This window comes from Sus scrofa, chromosome 7 (genome assembly GCF_054392235.1).
Source record: "Sus scrofa isolate SSC_HxYL_T2T_F1_AM1 chromosome 7, Sscrofa_HxYL_maternal_Yorkshire_Landrace_v2.0, whole genome shotgun sequence".
NCBI classification, from domain to species: Eukaryota; Metazoa; Chordata; class Mammalia; order Artiodactyla; family Suidae; genus Sus; species Sus scrofa.
Genome location: NC_139389.1, coordinates 109,326,965 through 109,346,291, shown reverse-complemented (window position 1 = coordinate 109,346,291; position 19,327 = coordinate 109,326,965). Strand labels below are relative to the sequence as shown.

Sequence of the window (19,327 nt, the reverse complement as noted above, 5' to 3'; positions counted from 1 at the left end):
CCCCGAATTCCACCGGAGAAGCGTGCGCAGCCGCAGTCCGCACACCCGGGAGTCGCCCGGTCGCGGGCGCGGTCAACACGAGTGTCATTTGACCCGGTGTCCCACCAACTCTGCAGCTCCGTCCAGCCCTGCCCTTAGGGAACGGGAGAAGAGGGTGGGAGAGGCTTTTCTGGGGCTCCATCAAAGGGCTTGTATTTTTTTTTTTTTCTCAGAGCGATGCTTTCAGGTCCTGGGGTGTGTCCTTCTCTGGCAAAAGATGGAGCGCCTTAGATGTGTCCTCAAGACCTGCCGCAGGATTCCGGTGTCCGCCCTCTTAGCCGCCGTGGGCATACTGATAGCTTTTCTTAGCACGCTCGGCTGCTTTGTACGGGCCCCAGGTACGGCTGTATACTGTCCATGGCTTTCCTTGCAAATAGTTTGGAGCTTGCGTCAAATTTTAGCAAATCGGCTAGGTTTTGCTACGCGGTGTCTTTTGCAGTATCTTTCCGGGGACGTTTTCGTAGCCAATCTAATTATTTGGATATAATGTTTTACTCTCACGTGGTAACTCTGATCCTCTCTTCTTGCGGCCAAAGAGTGACTCAACCAAGTGTAATGATAATAAAGTTAACTACCAGATCCAAAATACTCAATATAACCTGGTTTCAACACTAAAGATGCTCTGTAACTTGTTAACATCAGAAGAAGGTTTGTTTGTCTTTATGCTTCAATTCATTTGTGTAAGCTACTTGGAACAAGCAGCTTACTTTTTTCCCTGTAACTGCTTAAAAGATTCATGCCCATGGAGAACAATACGGACAGCAGTGGTCGGTGTTAATACTTTAATATGTCATATTACAGTTTTTACATGTTACGAAGAAATTCCTTGGTGGCACTCCAAGGGCAGTACTTTTATGCCTTGTTTTCTTTTCTAATTGACTCTCCACTGCCTTCTCTATGTATGCATTTCCAGACATTTCCCACTCTTCTCAAGGCCCTAATTATCTCAGCATGGGGCTTGTCTGTCATCAACTCCCTAAGCTCCCCTCCAGTCTGGCCGAATTTCCCAGGGTGCCTCCCTCCATTTTAACTTCTTTCGCTCCTGTTTCTGAGGAAGAAGAATCTTTTGTCTTTCCATGAAGTCTCTCTCTCTCTTTTGTTTTGTTTTGTTTTGTCTTTTTAGGGCTGCATACGCAGCACATGGCTGTTCCCAGGCTAGGGGTCAAGTCAGAGTTGTAGCTGCTGGCCTCCGCAACAGCCACAGCAACGCGGGATCTGATCTGAGCTACGTCTGCGACCTACACCACAGCTCACAGCAACGCCAGATTCTTAACCCACTGAGTGAGGCCAGGGATCGAACCCGCATCCATATGGATACTAGTCGGCTTCATTACTACTGAGCCAGGAGGGGAACTCCTTCATGAGTTCTCTTGAATTAGTCCCTTAAAGTACCCTCCAGGCATTGACTCACTTTACCCCTACACCTTGACTTCAGATTGTATCTATCCATACACTGCTTCTCTTTGGGTTTTAAAATATGCTTAACTTTCCGCTGCAAAACTAACCTCATTTCCCTTGACCTGAACTCTCACCTGAGGATTCCATTCCTTTCTCTTAATAGAAAAGATTTTTAATAGAAAAATTAGATTCTTGATAGAAAGTTTTTCATTTGCTGCCTTGATGCTCCCTCATTGCTTAGTCCATTGTGGTCTGGCTCCCCCCTCTCCACTTTATTTAACCACCAGGCTACCAGTGACCTTCCACTGACCCAAAAACAAAAGCTGCTATTTCTTCAGCTTACTCATTTGACATTACTGATGTTTCTCTTCACTGGAACTCTCTTCTCACTTGCTCCTGTGTGCCATCTTGGTTGCTTCTTTCATGTCCTTGCTCCATCTTCTTTCGTGTCCCTTACATTTACGTATTTCTTCACCTGCCCCTCAATGTAGGTCTTCTCCAAAACAAGCCCTCTTATTTCTCATATAAATGCAGTTTCAGACATTCTCTTCCTTAATGATTTCAACCAGATACTCAAATTTCAAATCTCACCTATGTTTAATTGCTCTCTAGCTTCGTTCTCTCTGCTTAGTTACAGACTCAGATTTCCAAATGCCCATGTAGCACCTCCACATGAATATTTCTCAGGAACTTCAAACTCAATATGACAAAAAGTAAACTCACGATCACCTCCCCATTCCCCCAATCCACTTCTCCAGCGTTCCCGCTCATGCTGAAGTCAACAGTCATCTTCCACTCCTCCCTCTTGGTCATCGCTTCTCTCTAACTGGTCAGCAGGCTCTGTTGAATTTACTCTGCAATGTCTCTTATATGCGTCCCTTCCTTTACACTTCTGCTGCCCTAGGTGAGTCCTTCCTCACTTCTCATTGGGACAGCACCACTCTTCTAACTGCTGTTCATCTGCTCCCCAAGCCCATCCTTCATGCTGCTGCTAGAATAATTAATTATCCTAAATACTGTTGATCCTGGAGTTCCTGTCGTGGCACAGTGGAAACAATCCAACTAGGAACCGTGAGGTTGCAGGTTCAATCCCTGGCCTCGCTCAGCGGGTTAAGGTTCTGGTGTTGCTGTGGCTGTGGTGTAGGTCGGCAGCTGTAACTCAGATTAGACCCTAACCTGGGAATCTCCATGTGCCCCGCAGGTGCGGCGCTAAAAAGACAAAAAACAAAAAACCCAAAACTGCTGTCGATCCTGTCATTCTCCTACTCCAATGGCTTCTTCTCTACCTAAAGAATAAACTTGAAATGTGTAATTTAGCATGGTATTTCAACTTTCCAGGTTAGGTCCAGCCCGCCTCTCCAGCCTTGCCTACCCAGAATCTAGCCCTGAGGATCTCCGCCCTGGCTATGCTTTAGAACTACAGGGAAAGCAATTTCTGGGGATGAAGCCTGGATATCTGTATTTTGAAAAGCTTCCCCCGAAGTTCTAATGTGCAGCCAGGGTTGAGAATCCCTGGTCCGTCCGCACGTGATTACTTGCACTTTCATACCTCAGTGGTACCGCCTTACTCCAAGGTCCATGTACTGGCAGGTGGTAGAGCATAGCATTCATGGGAGTAGGCTCTGGACTCAGACTGCCTGGAATTAAATCCCAGCTCCCTCACTTACTGTTTGTGGTTGTGTAACCCTGGGTAATATACTGTTTCCTCCAAGAACACTTTCCCAATCTTCTCAGTCAGAATGAATCTCTTTGCTCCTTTGTGCTCTCATAATATTTTCTGTCCTTGTTATGGCACAGGGCTGGCTTGTGATGAGCTCTCAGTGAATGCTCATGGAGTTGAATTAGCCTGTTGTGCATTTATTGTCATTATTTGCATGCATATTTCTCCCTTACACTAAATAAAAAGCTCTTCGAGGACAAAGATTATATAACTTCATCTTTGTATATCCTATGGTGTCCCATACATAGTAGGTACTCAGTAGGTTAATTCTACAGAGAAACTAGTTCTTAGAAAATAAATTTTAGAGAAAGAACATCAGCCAGGTACTCTGTTCTGCATCATTTTCAAACATTGCCAAGCATCACATTCAACCAAGCTTCCCACCCCACTCCCACTCCCACCCCATGCCAGCACTGAGTTATATGATTCTCCAGGATCTGGATCCTCACTTTGTAGTCGGGAAATAGTGGAATAATGAATCTCCATGGTTTCCGTTGTAAAGGTGAGATTCCATTGACATCTCACCTTGCCAAGTCTGCCAACCAGGCATATTCACATACAGAGTCTTATGTTATAAAGAGATGTAATATACACAAGCAATCCAAAGAGGAGCAATAAACACTACAGTTTTTGTTCATACACCACTTCTTTTTAAATTTTTTTATTTTTTCAATTTAACTTTTACTTTATATTTGAGTATAGTTGATTTACAATATTAAGTTTCAGTTATACCACAAAGTGATTCAGCCATAGATATACATGTATCCATTCTTTTTCAGATTCCTTTTCCATATAGGTTAATACAGAATATTGAGTAGAGTTCCCTGTGCTATACAGTAGGTCCTTGTTGATTCTCTCTCTCTCTCTCTTTTTTTATGGCTGCACCCACAGCATGTGGAACTTCCTGGGTCAGGAATTGAATCCAAGCCACAGCTGCAGCAATACTGGACCCTCTAACCCACTGTGCTGGGAGATCAATCCTGAGCCTCTGCAGCAACCTGAGCTGCTACAGTCAGATTTTTAACCCACTGTGCCACAGTGGGAACTCCTTGATTATCTCTCATATATAGTAGTGTTTATATATTAATCCCAAACTTCTAACTTGCCCCTCTCAATATTTTCCCTTCGATAACTATAAGTTTGTTTTTAAAGTCTGTGAGTCTGCTTCTGTTTTGTAAATAAGTTCATTTGTATCGGGTTTTTTTAAGATTCTACATATAAGTGATAGCATATTTTATTTTCTTTGTTTGACTTACTTCACTCAGAATGATAAGCTCTAGGTCCATCCACATTGCTGCAAATGGTATCATTTCATTTTTTTCATTGCTGAGTAATATTCCTTTGAATATATGTACCACTTATCCATTCTTCTGCGAATTGACATTTAGGTTGTTTCCTTGTCTTGGCTATTGTAAATAGTGTTGCATTGAACATTGGGGTGCATGTATCTTTTTGAATTATAGTTTTGTCTGGAAATAGCCCAGGAGTGGGATTGCTGTCATATGGTAGTTCTACATTTAGTTTTTTAAGCAACCTCCATACACTTCTCTGTAGTGGTTGTACCACTTTGTACATATTCTTAATCATAAGGGCATCTGAATTGAAGTGCCTGCAAGGTGACCTTACTTTTAACAATCACCACCTGCATCTCTTCTTGACTATTCCCTCTGCCAAAAGAAATTTATGCAACTTGGTCATTTGGCCTAGACTGACTGATTCAAGTTGATTCTGGAGCCCTGGATTATTTCCCTTGTGATTGATTGACTGCTTTATATAAGCACTGTTGGGAGTTTTCTTAGTAAGGCAGACACTAGTGGGAAGCCTCCAGAATCACAGAGGAAGAAATCACTAGAACCTCCTACACACTAACCTCTGCTGCTACCAATTCCAGATTTAGGCATGACCCAGAATTCAAGAACTGAGAAAAAGGTCAGAAAAGTTGTATGTCATATATTTAATATTTTTTTGTTTGTTTGTTTATGATGTCTCTATCTCCATAATTTAAGCTCCTGCAGACCAGGGATCTTTTTATGTTCACTAACATGTGTCTAAAACCTAGAATTGTGCCTGGCACACAGATGCTCTCAGTAAATAGAGAATAACTGGATTTATCTCAAGTGCTTCTTCGTCTATTTCTTTCTCCCCGTGAGAAAATGAAACAAGGGGTGCGCTTAGTGAGCGAGGTGGAGTGAGAACTCCATCTGTAGAATCGTGGCAGAGACCCTAGACAGATCCCCCAGACAGATACCCCCAATCCGACGCTCTGAGGCTACCAGATGACCGCGTCCAGTAATCCCACCCTCTGGGCGGGCTCTGGGTCGAGCCCGCGGTCTATGATTGGTCGCAGGAGTTGATGGGCATGGGAGATAGCGAAGGAGGATCTGCATTCTAAGCTTCCGGGCGCGGCGGTTACGCCGCTGGGGTACCGTTGGCCTGGTGGTCTCTGGGATAGTCCAGGCCGCTGGAGAAGTGGACGAGAAGGGTGAGCGAGCCTGCGACCGGGCCCCGGGGCGTGCCCATCAGCTCAGTTAACCTTAAAATGTTAGTCGGAGGGGATTCTGGCGGCCGCGTGGAAGCCAGGACCGTGGGAAGAGGGAAGGATGTAGAGGGACCGGGGATGGGTGTAGGGAGGTAATTGGATAAACAGGTAATTGCCCCAAAAGAGGCCTCTGTGGGCAGTCACGACCCGAAGCTCCCTTGCCCAGGTGTCTTCCTGTTACTTCACACACCCGCACATACACATAATCGTTTACTTATTCTGAGGTTCGGGCATCTTATGGTCAGGAAGAGGTCGCAGTGGTTAAGAATGGAGAGGTACGGATGTGACCCTTTCTGCCTCAGGATTGGAGGCCCTGGAATAGGATAATGAATGAATCCTTTACTTTCTTTTTTTTGTCTTTTTTTGCTATTTCTTGGGCCGCTCCCGCGGCATATGGAGGTTCCCAGGCTAGGGGTTGAATCGGAGCTGCAGACACCGGCCTACGCCAGAGCCACAGCAACGCGGGATCCGAGCCGCGTCTGCAACCTACACTACAGCTCACGGCAACGCCGGATCGTTAACCCAGTGAGCAAGGGCAGGGACCGAACCCGCAACCTCATGGTTCTTAGTTGGATTCGTTAACCACTGCGCCACGACGGGAACTCCAATCCTTTACTTTCTTACTTTCCTGGTCTCTGGCAGGTTTGAGCATGAGCATGGCAGAAGGGGACACCTTGATATCAGTGGATTATGAAGTTTTTGGAAAGGTGCAAGGAGTGTTTTTCCGCAAGTACACTCAGGTATGTGACCTACAGGCTTTGGGGACATCCTTAGGTAATGAGCAAGGGGACATCCCTAGGTTATGAGCATGGTGACAAGAGACATGTTCCTGACAAATATGCATTGGGAGAAGCTGGCTATTTGGTAGCTGCTTGGCAAAGCGTTGGTATATAGAGCAGTGGCTATAAAAATACTTTGCAGTGGGCAAAACGCCGGGTAAGATTCCTCTGCTGTTACTGGTCTTTTCTAACAGTGTTACTTGAGTACCGAGACATATATGGATGAGCTTCTTTTCCAAAGGGAAATGGAAGGCTTCCGCAGTTCTCTCTGTTGTGGCATCATCAAACCAAGTCACCGTTCCTGTAGGAAAGTTAGCATTGATTAAAGAGATGGCATTTAGATGAATTCATAACATTTATGCAATTGCCTCCTTTGTAGCTGGTGCATTCTCTTCAGACCTGTTTCCCTCTTCAACCTTCTCCCATTTGATTCCTCTCTACTCATTTTAGCTTTTGTTTTATTTATTTATTTAGTCTTTTTAGGGCTATATCGGAGGCATATGGAAGTTCCCAGGCTGAGGGTCGAATCAGAGCTATAGCTGCCAGCCACAGCTACACCCACAGCAATGTCTTCAGCCTACACCACAGCTCACAGCAACACCGGGTCCTTAACCCACTGAGTAAGGCCGGGGATTGAACCTGTGTCCTCATGGATACTAGTCTGGTTTGTTAACCGCTGAGCCACGACGGGAACTCCCATTTTAACTTTAAGAATGAGCACATTTTCCAGGTGTAGCTTTTCTAATGAAAATGCTTTGTCTGTTGTAGGATAAGTAATGGTAACATTGAACATGGACCCTGGTGTTCCTATGAGAGTATCAGGGACTAGTTGAGGCCATGAACAAACTATTGACCACCTCTGCCTTAACGGCACTAATCTTCCCTCAGTATGCACACACAGATGCCATCTCAGTTTGCTTTCTGTCTTCTATACGGGGTTGGTTATCAGTCAGGCTGTTGCCTTCCCAAGGAATTTCTAACCCTAAGTTAATGAGTTAACACTGCAGAACTTACCAAGTGTCACGTTCCTAAGACTGTGGTACTTAAAATTCAACCCCGAATCTTTGAAACATGAATGTTAAATGCCATTATTTCTCTTTCCAATTACTTGCAAGTCATTTCTTCCTGGTTCATACTCACATTCAAAGCGCCTATTGGGAGTTCCCATTGTGGTGCAGTGGTTAAGGAATCCGACTAGGAACCATGAGGATGCCAGTTCTATCCCTAGTCTTGCTCAGTGGGTTAAGGAACCGGTGTTGCCGTGAGCTGTGGTGTAGGTTGCAGATGAGGCTCGGATCCCGTGTTGCTGTGGCTCTGGCTTAGGCCGGTGGCTACATCTCTGATTCGACCCCTCGCCTGGGAACCTCCCTATGCCATGGTAGTGGTCCTAGAAAAGTCAAAAAGACAAAAAAAAAAAGAAAGAAAAGAAAAAAGTGCCTGTTGGGGAAAAAAAAAAAAATTAGAAAGTCATAGCAAGAGCTATATTCCAATTAGTTTTGCTACCAATTATGTAGGATAAGTTCCTGTGATTTAGTAAATGGAGGTGACAGCTTCAAAGATTAATTAAAGTTGTTGAGGGAAAAAGACCAGTTGGCAGTATAGCCCCTCTTTCTCTACTGCACCTTCCACCCTTCAAATTAAAGAGAATAAAAGAATTCAGAAAAACAAATATTTGTTTGGGAGTTCCCGTCATGGTGCAGTGGTTAACGAATCCGACTAGGAACCATGAGGTTGCGGGTTCGGTCCCTGCCCTTGCTCAGTGGGTTAACGATCCGGCGTTGCCGTGAGCTGTGGTGTAGGTTGCAGACGCGGCTCGGATCCCACGTTGCTGTGGCTCTGGCGTAGGCCGGTGGCTACAGCTCCGATTCAACCCCTAGCCTGGGAACCTCCGTATGCCGCGGGAGCGGCCCAAGAAATAGCAACAACAACAACAACAACAAGAGACCAAAAAGACAAAAATAAATAAATAAATAAATAAAATAAAATAAAAAAAAAAAAAAAACAAAAAAAACACAAATATTTGTTTGGAAAACTGCAGGGGAAATGTCAGTCTTTTTTGTAATTATTAGATTTGTGGTTTATCTTTTTTTTTTTTTTTTTTTGCCATGTCAGCAGCATGTGTAAGTTCCTGGGTCAGGGATCGAACCCACAACATAGCATCAATCCACTGCATTTACAACACCAGATTCTTAATCCACTGAGCCACATGGGACCTCCTTGTAGTTTATTCTTGACTACTTATAATCATTTAAATATATATGTTCACTTTAACAGTTATTTTGTTTTGCTACCCTCTGTTTACATGTTAATATCATCTAGCCTATTAATTAAATTCCATCACTACTAAAATGAGTGATGAGAATACCCAAAGGGACTTTTTAAAAAAATGAGAGTTGCAATGTTTATTTCAGGTTCTCTCTCTCTCTCTCTCTTTTTTTTCTTTTTGCCACACCTGCAGCATGTGGCAATTCCCAGGCCAAGGGTTGAACTTACGCCACAGCAGCAACCCAAGCCATAGTGGTGAAAACACAGGAGCTTTAACCCACTAGGCCATCAGAGAACTCCCTCAGAGGGACTTTTTAAAAAAATTGGACTATAATTCACATTCCATAAAATTTACCCTCTTTAAGTGTATAATACAGTGGATTTTAGTATATTCCTAAAGATGCACACTAATTCCAGAACACTTCATCACCCCAAAAAGAAACCCCATGTTCATTAGCACATTCTTCATCCTCCCAGCCCCTGGCAACTACTAACCTCATTACTATCTCTATGAATTTACCTATTCTGGACATTTAAAGTAAATGGAATTACGCATTTTGTGGCCTTTTGAGTTTGGTTTCTTTCACTTGATGTGTTTTCAAGATTTATCCATATTGTAGCTGATACTAGTACTTCATTCCTTTTTATGGCTGAGTAATATTGCATTATATGGATATACCACACTGTATATATCCAATCATCAATTCATAGACATTTAGATTGTTTCCACCTTTTAGCTATTATGAATAATGCTGTGAATGTTTATGTAGCTGTTTTTATGTAAACATTGTTTTCAATTCCCTTGATACACACACACACCTAGGAGTGCATTGCTGGGTCACATGGTAACTCCACGTATAAGTTCTTAAGGAACTGCCAAACTACTTTTCAAAGTAGCTACACCATCTTACACTCCTACAATTAATGTATGAGAATTTCAATTTCTCCATATCCTTGTCAACAGTTGTTATTGTCCGCCTTTTTTATTATAGCTGTACTGGTGGGTGTGTTTTGTTTTTTTGTTTTGATTTGAGGTATCAATGAATTTAAAAGGATATAAGTCCATGGGGTTCCCTGGTGGCTCACTGGGTTAAGGATCTGTCATTGTCACTGCTGTGGCTCTGGTCACTGCTGTAGTGTGGGTTTGATCCCTGGCCTGGGAACTTCTGTATGCTGTGGGTGTAGTCAAAAAAAAAAAAAGGATTTAAGTCCTATAAAGCATGTTCCCCTTTAATGAGACTAAACTGCCATCAAAAACAGAAAGATAGGAGTTGCCATCGTGGTGCAGTGATTAACGAATCTGACTAGGAACCATGAGGTTGCGGGTTCGATCCCTGACCTTGCTCAGTGGGTTGAGTTGAGGATTCGAGTTGCCGTGAGCTGTGGTGTAGGTTGCAGACACGGCTCGGTTCCCCATGTTGCTGTGGCTCTGGCGTAGGCAGGTGGCTATAGCTCCCAGGTTCCTAGCCTGGGAACCTCTATATGCCGCTAGAGCGGCCCAAGAAATGGCAAAAAAAAGACAAAAACAAACAAAAAAACCAGATAACTGGAAAATCCCCAAATATTTGGAAACTATATAACACACTTTTTAAATAAACTTGTGGTAAAATATACATAATCTAAAATTTGCCATTTTGGAGTTTCCATTGTGGTTCAGTGGTAAGAAACCCGACTAGTTTCCATGAGGATGCAGGTTTGATCCTTGGCCTCCCTCAGTGGGTTAAGGATCTGGCATTGCTGTGGCTGTAGTGTAGGCTGGCAGCTGCAGCTCTGATTTCGACCCCTAGCCTGGGAACTTCCATATGCTGCATATGTGGCCCTAAAAAGGAAAAAAATTTTTTTAAATTGTATTTATTTATTTATTTATTTTTGCTTTTTAGGGCCACACCTGCAGCATATATAGGTTCCCAGGCTAGGGGTCCAGTCACAGCTACAGCTGCCGGCCTACCCCACAGCCACAGCAACATCAGATCCAAGCTGAGTCTGGGACCCACAGCACAGCTCACGGTAATGCCGGATCCTTATGGGTCCTAGTTGGATTCATTTCCACTGCGCTACGACAGGAACTCCAAAAAGGAAAAAAATTTTTTTAAATTTCTTAAATTTAAAAAATAAAGTTTGCCTTTTTAACCATTTTAAATGTGCAGTTCAGTGACCTTAAGTACGTTGATTTTGTTGTGATAGAACTCTTCATCTTGCTTTATTTATTAGTATGATGTTTATATGGTGTATGGGCATACCTTATTTTATTGTACTTCACAGGTAAAGTTTTTTTTTTTTTTTTTTTTTAATAAACTGAAGGTTTGTGGCAACCTTGGATCAAGCAATTGTCTCTGTGCCATTTGCCCAACAGCATTTGCTCACTTTGTGCCTGTGTCACATTTTGGTAATTCTCACACTATTTCAAGCTTTTTCATCATCATTATTTTTGTTATGGTTATCTGCACTCAGTGATCTTTGATGTTACTATCATGTTTTTGTTTGTTTTTTATTTTTTAATTAAGGTATATACATTGGTTTTTCAAGACACATTGCTATGTCACACTTAATAGACTACGGTATAATCTAAATATAGGTCTTTTACGCCCTGGGAACCCAAAAAGTTTGTGTGAGTCACTTTATTGCAGTGGTTTGGAACTGCACCTGCAATACGTCCAAGGCTGTATTGTTTTGTATGTTGGATCATTGCATTCTAAGAATAAATTTCAATTGTTCATGATGTAGAATCTTTTTTATATGTTGCTGGATTTGGTTTGCTCATATTTTATTGTTTCACTTTGTGTTCATGAGGGATATTCCTCTGCAGTTTTTTTTTCCTGTGGTATCTTTTGTCTTTTTTTGACATGAAAACAATCCTGGCCTAATAGAATGATTTGGGGAATGTTTCCTCCGCTTTTGTCTTTTAGAAGAGTTTGTGAAGCCTTGGTGAAAGCTTTTACTTTAACTATTTTGTAGATAGAGTCCCTGTTAAAATGAATCCCACTAATATCCATGAGGACCTGGGTTTGATCCCTGGCCTCGTTCAGCAGGTTAGGGATCCTGCATTGCACGAGCTGTGGTGTGGATCACAGATGCGCCTTAAAACCCTCATTGCTGTGGCTGTGGTGTAGGCTGGCAGCTACAGCTCTGATTCGACCCCTAGCCTGCGAATTTCCATATGCCAAGGGTGAAGCCCTAAAAAGCAAAAAATAAAATAAAGTAGAAATTTTTATCAAGTAGATTTAAAATAAATAAATAAATAGATTTGGTAGAATTCACCTGCAAAGCCATCTAGTTCTCAGCTTTTCTTTGCAGGAAGTTTTTGTCTACTAATCAATCTCTTGATAGGTCTATCAGATTTTCTATTTCTTCTTCTTTTTTTTTTTTTTTTTTGTTTTTGTTTTTGTTTTTTTTGCTATTTCTTGGGCCGCTCCCGTGGCATATGGAGGTTCCCAGGCTAGGGGTCAAATCGGAGCTGTAGCCGCCAGCCTATGCCAGAGCCACAGCAACGCAGGATCCAAGCAGTGTCTGCAACCTACACCACAACTCAGGGCAATGCCGGATTGTTAACCCATTGAGCAAGGGCAGGGACCAAACCCCCAACCTCATGGTTCCTAGTCGGATTCGTTAACCACTGCGCCACGACGGGAACTCCTCTATTTCTTCTTGATTTGATTTCTATAGTTTTTGAGTTTCTAGTTATCTTCCCCTTTAAATTATCTAATTTGTTGGAATACAATTGTTCATAGTATTCCTTTTTATTTTTCTTATTATTATCCTTTTTATTCTTGTAAGGTTGGTGGTAATGTCCCCTCTTTCATTTCTTTCCTTTTTTATTTTTTGGCTGCTCCTGTGACATGTGGAAGTTCCTGGGCCAGGGCTTGAACCCAAGCCACAGCTGCACTCTGTGCCACAGCTGTGCAACATCAGATCCTTAACCCACTGTGCCACAGGGGAACTTCCTCTTTTATTTCTGATTTTAGTAATTTGAGCTTTCTTTTTTCATTAATTAGGCTAGCTTAGTGTTGACGATTTTGTTGATCTTTTCAAAGAAGCAACCATTGGTTTCCTTTTTTTCACTTTTTTTCCCCATCTCCTTTTTATTATCTCCTGCTTTAATATTTATTATTTCCTTTTTTCTGCTTGTTTTGGGTTTAGTTTGCTTCTCTTTTTCTAGTTTCCTAAGGTAGAAGTCTAGGTAATTAGTTTGAGGGGACTTTCTTTTTAGATTGAGACTAGAGTTGGTGATTATATTCCTTAAAATGTTTCCAGATGACTCTCCAAGCAGAAATATGGTTATGAGGGAGAATTAGCTTTTTGGAATTTTCTTAGGAGAAAATACTGCTTACTTGTTCAGACATATCCAAAACTGGGCATGACTCAGCAACATTATTCTGTCATTTAAAAAATAAGAACAGAATGGAGTGCACAAATAAAACCCATAAGAAATTCTCATTCTTATCACCAGTCAAAGTTGGGAGTGTTTTGTTCATGCTCAAGTGTTTAAATAAATTATATGGCAATTTAAAATGTATTTGAATGAGATAACCTCCTGCTCAAAACTCAACACCATCAGTTTTTTTGTTTGTTTGTTTGTTTGTTTGGTCTTTTTAGGGCCACACCTGTGGCATATGGAGGTTCCCAGGCTAGGGGTCTAATTGGAGCTGTAGCTGCTGGCCTACTGCAGAGCCACAGCAACGCAGGATCTGAGCTGCATCTGCGACCTACACCACAGCTCACGGCAACGCCGGATCCTTAACCCACTGAGCGAGGCCAGGGATCGAACCCATAACCTCATGGTTCCTAGTCGGATTCATTAACCACTGAGCCACGACGGGAACTCCAACACCATCATTCTTATTAGCTAATTACCATATAAGGTAACTAAGAACTAGGGATATCCCATCCCTCAGGTTAATTTGGAGTAGAAGAGTATCATCATTACACAAAGCAAATGGATGTGGAGTCTTACTCAAAATCCACTCTCTGCATTCCTCTTTATTTTTTATTTTTTTAGTGCCACACCTGAGGCACATGAAAGTTCCCAGGCTAGGGGTCCAATCAGAGCAGCTGCAGAGAACCCGCATCCTCAGGATACTAGTTGCATTCTTAACCCACTGAGCCATAACGGGAACTCCTGTCTGCATTCCTTTTTAATGCCAAAATCTTTAACACAATGCATGCTGTAGCTATCTCTTATTTTTATTCCTTAATTTCCTCTGTATCCTTTAAACTGTTATTTATTTGACCAAAGTCCCTTTTGTTCATATGCAAACATATCTTTGCTTTGAACATAACCCGTTTGATGGATCCTTCAGTTCCTCATCAAACATAGTTTTGCTATGCATAACATTTTCTTTGGCCAACTCCAGCAATTTCCCACATTCACTAGATCACTCGTCTGGCATTTGGACATGCAATCATGTTAACTCCCATTTTCTTTTGTAATCCAACCCCTTCTATTTAAATAAAATTTAACAATCAATAACTTTTAATATTCTTATTTGGAAATTTTTACAAAAATAAAATTGCCTCTAAAACATTACTACTTTTCCCCAGTTTTCAATCAGTTCATGGTTAATGATTTAAAGGAAAGAACATTAGAAAGGCTAAGAAGAGAGCAAGTACAATGATTAGATAGTTTTCATAAGCTTATTCAACATTAAAGGCATTGTGGTTACTTAGAAGAGGAGAAAGTCAAGTGAAAACCACTATTAATGTAGTTTCATGAAACTTTGGTATTCGGAAGCTGATACCAGCTGTTTTTTTATTCTCCAGGAGGATGACAGAAAGTGAGCTTGGGATGAAACATAAAGATTAGAGAGTTTCTCTACAGTGAGAACAATGGAATTAGTTGCCCAGGAAATTGTGAAATACTCTCTAATGATCTTTAAAGATATAATAGACACTTAATCATCTGGATTTGCTTAGGTATGGTTCTGCTTAAAGAGCAAGAGAGGATCAGATAACTTCATGCTCTTTCTATTTAGTATGCCCAGTAGATTCTTGATTAGGAGAAGGAAAAGGAACAAGATATAGTCCAGTATCCTAACAACAGTCAGCCTTAGGGAATCATTGAAAATATCTGCTTTGGTCTTAAGTCTTTAGTATTTAACCAAATTGACTACACAGTGAAAAAATCTGGTGCCTGGGTTTTATAGGGTGGAAGAAGGTAATGGAGTCAAGTGGCCAACACTTCATGTTAAGATCAGCAGTGAGATTCTCCCTGGTGTAGTTCTGTTTTGACTGTTCTGGACAATATCAAATTAGTTTCAGTGGCTTGATGCTAGGCCAAGATTCTGGCAAGAGATTTTAGTCTCACTTTGTTTTGTTCAGTCTCACTGGATTTCTCTCTTGTCTTTTTCTTTCCTTTAGGCTGAGGGTAAAAAGCTTGGATTAGTAGGCTGGGTCCAGAACACTGACCAGGGCACAGTGCAGGGACAACTGCAAGGTCCCACTTCCAAAGTACGTCATATGCAGGAATGGCTTGAGACAAGGGGAAGTCCCAAATCGCACATCGACAGAGCAAGCTTCAACAACGAGAAAGTCATCTCAAAGTTGGATTACTCAGATTTTCAAATTGTGAAATAATGATCTGAATTTAAATTTTCCAAGATACTCAGTGGTTTTGTTTTCTTATTGTTAATAGAGATAGAATGCTTCTGTTTCAGTATTAGAATTTGTCAGTAAGTTATTTTAGTGTCAGATATTTGATAGTTACTGTATATTATGTGTATGATGGAAGGATTACAACTGTACACAATTCTAATCAATAAACACACAGGACATTCTGTGTAGGATACTTATTTTCTCTGGTGAACTTCATTTTGGGCAAAATAAGAAGCATTTACTCAGAGAAGAGAACTTTGAAGTAATTTAAAGAAGTTGGAAAGAAAAAGTTACCAGTTACTTTTAATCATTTCTTTTAAATAGTTTCCATGAAATTGTCTTCAGGAAATTGCATAGCTAATAAGAACAAATACCATAAGTTCAATCTGTTAGCTATTCAAATGATATTTTGGACTAATTGTTTTTCATTTTTCTAGTTTCTGCTGTCATTCTTGTCCTTTGAGCAAGCAATTCCCATTAATTGATGTTATGGGCTAAATTATGTTGGGTTACCCCCCCCCCAGGGTCCTAACTCCCATTATCTTAGAATGCAACTGCATTTAGGGGCTTTTTTTTTTTTTTTTTTTTTTTTTTCTTGTCTTTTTGCCTTTTCTAGGGCTGCTCCCGCTGCATATGGAGGTTCCCAGGCTAGGGGTCTAATCGGAGCTGTAGCCGCCGGCCTACACCACAGCCACAGCAACACAGGATCCGAGCCACGTCTTTGAACTACACCACAGCTCATGGCAATGCCAGAACCTTAACCCACTGAGCGAGGCCCGGGATTGAACCCGCAACCTCATGGTTCCTAGTCCGATTCGTTAACCACTGAGCCACGACGGGAACTCCAGGGGGGCTTTTTTTGTTTTTGTTTTTTGTTTGTTTGTTTTGTCTTTTGTCTTTTTAAGGCCACACCCCTGGCATGTGGAGGTTCCCAGGCTAGGGGTCCAATCTCAGCTGTAGCTGCCAGCCTACACCACAGCCACAGCAACGCCAGATCCAAGCCTTGTCTGCGACCTACACCACAGCTCATGGCAATGCCAGATCCTTAACCCACTGAGCACCCACTGAGCGAGGCCAGGGATTGCACCTGAAACCTCATGGTTCCTAGTCGGATTCATTTCTTTTCTTTTCTTTCTTTCTTTCTTTTTTTTTTTGTCTTTTTGCCTTTTCCAGGGCCTCTCCCGCGGCATATGGAGGTTCCCATGCTAGGGGTCAAATCGGAGTTGTAGCCACCGGCCTACGCCTGAGCCACAGCAACGCGGGATCCAAGCCGCGTCTGCAACCTTCACCACAGCCCACGGCAACGCCGGACCCTTAACCCACTGAGCAAGGCCAGGGATCGAACCCGCAACCTCATGGTTCCTAGTCAGATTCGTTAACCACTGCGCCACGATGGGAACTCCAGAACTGTGACTGCATTTAGAGATAGGGCCTTTATAGAGGTAATTAAGGTTGAATGAGGTCATTAGGGTGGGCCCTAATCCAATATGCCAGAGAGTGTCCTTATAAGAAGAGGAAATTTGGACACAGATGTGTGTGCACAGAAGAAAGAACATGTGAAGGCAGAAGAAGACATTGATTTACCAGCCAAGGAGAGAGGCAACAGAAGACATCATTTCAATATCTTAATTGTAGATTTCTAGCCTCCAGAACTATGACAAAATTAATTTCTGTTGCTTAAACCACTCAGTCTGCTATTTCATCATGGCAGCCTTAAACTAATAAGGCAATAAGCATTTCGCTTCATCAGATATAAATATCTCCTGATTTGGTTTGGTTAGCCATTAAAAAAGTATGTATCAAATGCTTACTGGGTTTGACAATTTTGTCATAAATTTCCAATTTTTAAAAATATAAGCTTTCAATGAATATGAGACAAAGCAGGAGTTCCCATAGTGGCTCATCAGTGAACCCTGCTAGTATCCATGAGGACATGGGTTCAATCCCTGGCCTTGCTCAGTGGGTTAAGGATCGGACATTGCGATGGGCTGTGGTGTAGGTCATAGACGTGGCTGGGATCTAGAGTTGCTGTGACTGTGGTGTAAGCCATCAAGTGCTGCTCGGATTAGACCCCTAGCCTGGGGACTTCATATGCCACAGGTGCAGCCCTAAAAAGACAAAAAAAGAAAACGAGACAAAGCAAAAACAAAGTTGGTTAACAATTCTCAAAACACCTATTTTTCTCAAAACTCAATGTCCTTTCATACTCATTCCTTTAGAAAAGAGCGATTTGGGGACAATACCAAAAAAGTCCTCACGTATAAATTAAGAATTGAGCTGGAAATAGTTTCTCTGATTTTTCCAGCTCTGAAATGCTATAAATCTCTAAGATGGAAGGCTCTGAACTTCATTGCGTGCCTAACACAAGCCTGGCACTGTTCTTGCCATGGGGATACAGCAGCAAACAAAAACAGACAAAATCCCTACCGTCATACAACTTAACATTTCTAGTGAGAGAGGACACAAGATAAGCAAATAAAATATACATTAAATTAAATAGTAGTACGTGCAAAGGAGAAATGAAAGAAGGGGAAAGAGGAAAAAACAAAAGTAAAAATTGCAAGAAACAGTTTTTAACACCGTGCTGAAACAGGATAAAAACTGAGAACCTGCGCTGTCAGAAAAGACCTTGGCACTTCTGAATTCCCAAGCCGGCAATACCTAGTGCGCATGCGCATTGGGGTGTCAGGGACGAAAGCGTGTTCTTGGTGGGAAGGCTCAGAAGCGCATGCTCGCGGGCTCGCGCGTGCATGAACCTCGCGCGCACGAGCCTCGCGCACCAACGTGCGCGCGTCTGGCGTCTGAGGCGGTTGGTATGTGGGAGTTGGTGAAATGCGATTCGAGGTGACTTGGGGGAAAGCACGCGACGAAAAGATGATTCTGGGAGCTCTTCTAGACACCAGAAGGGCCGTTGCGACCGCTGCGAGCCAGCTTTACCGAGCCGCTGCGCAAGGGCTCCGGGAGGCCTCGGCCTGCCTTCAGCAGGGAGCCCAAACCTGGGCAGGCGGGGGTTTCGGGTTGCTGGCTGGGGGAGGGGACGGGGTGGAGCCTGAGCTTGGCGGCGGGGTCTGTGGCCGCAGCCCTGCTCCCCCAGTGTTCTTAGTTCAAAACCCGGATCGAATCGTACCATTTGTCTCAGGACTGGGATGCAATCAGGAAATCCCTTAGCTGGGTACCCATTGGAATGCTTATTAAACGTTCACCTCTCGTTTTTTGCTGGCTGCAAAGTTCATTATCTTAGAAATCATCAGCTCCCGGGAGTTCCCGTCGTGGCTCAGTGGTTAGCGAATCCGACTAGGACCTATGAGATTGCGGGTTCGATCCCTGGCCTTGCTCAGTGGGTTAAGGATCTGGTGTTGCCGTGACCTGTGGTGTAGATGGCAGACGCGGCTCGGATCCCGTGTGCCTGTGTCTGTGGTATAAGCCAGCGGCTACAGCTCCGGTTAGACCCGTAGCCTGGGAATCTCCACATGCCGCGGGTACCACTAGATAAGACAAAAAAAAAAAAAAAAAAAAAAAAAAAAGAAAGAAAGAAAGAAATTAGGTCCGCAATTATAACTTTGATTTTCCCGGGTTTGTAAAACTATCCTTACAAGTTGCGAGATGTCCAGCCCATGCTCCCCTCAGCTATGAAGACCTTTAATTGCACTATAATATTGTTTTTGTTTTTTACCTGCAAGAAAACTTGAAGTTCAGACAGACTCCTGCCATCATTATTATTGCCACGATAGTTTGAAGCCATCTGTAAAGACCAAAGAATATTAATACAAAGTAATAGTAGGGACCTTCTGAAAACTTATCAAATTAATTCATGAACAAGATTTAAAAGTCAAATGGTACAGAAAGGATTATAATGAAAATGAATTTTCCTGCCCTATCCTTTCCCATTATTAGTCTCTTTCCGGTGAGATAATTACATTTAACCAATAATAATATTAGTAATTATTATTAATCTTATTACCCATTTCTTCTTGATATAACAATTTAATTTAATTTCTT

The 19,327-nt window shown here is 42.3% G+C and overlaps 2 protein-coding genes and 1 long non-coding RNA gene across 46 annotated transcripts in view; 2 read left to right on the top strand and 1 right to left on the bottom strand.

Annotated features, from left to right (window-relative positions):
* Positions 1 to 39: 39 nt before the first annotated feature.
* On the top strand, positions 40 to 15,525 carry ACYP1 (acylphosphatase 1). 3 transcript variants are annotated; one of them, NM_001190198.2, is made up of 3 exons: positions 40 to 377; positions 6,339 to 6,436; positions 15,095 to 15,525. In NM_001190198.2, exons 1-3 carry the CDS (start codon positions 257 to 259, stop codon positions 15,308 to 15,310), a joined length of 435 nt encoding a protein of 144 aa, NP_001177127.1. In that variant the 5' UTR covers positions 40 to 256; the 3' UTR covers positions 15,311 to 15,525. The 3 variants fall into 3 exon arrangements, with proteins under 3 accessions (NP_001177127.1, NP_001177128.2, NP_001431241.1); NM_001190199.2 differs by lacking the exon at positions 40 to 377 and adding an exon at positions 5,551 to 5,639; NM_001444312.1 differs by lacking the exon at positions 40 to 377 and adding an exon at positions 5,551 to 5,698.
* LOC146401848 (uncharacterized) lies at positions 3,783 to 19,084 on the bottom strand. The gene is made up of 2 exons (XR_014811154.1): positions 19,002 to 19,084; positions 3,783 to 6,776 (listed from the first exon to the last, which is right to left on the bottom strand). It is a non-coding gene; the product is annotated as an uncharacterized LOC146401848 (long non-coding RNA).
* Positions 17,936 to 19,327, top strand: part of MLH3 (mutL homolog 3) — a 26,987-nt gene continuing 25,595 nt past the window's right edge. For 8 of the 42 annotated variants that reach the window (XR_014808968.1, XR_014808969.1, XR_014808963.1 and 5 more), the window contains exon 1: positions 17,936 to 18,141. Coding sequence is in view for 14 of the 42 variants with exons in the window: in XM_084966308.1 (XP_084822434.1) it covers positions 18,057 to 18,141 (85 nt within the window). In the remaining 28 variants the exon portion in view is untranslated. 42 annotated transcript variants of the gene reach the window in all.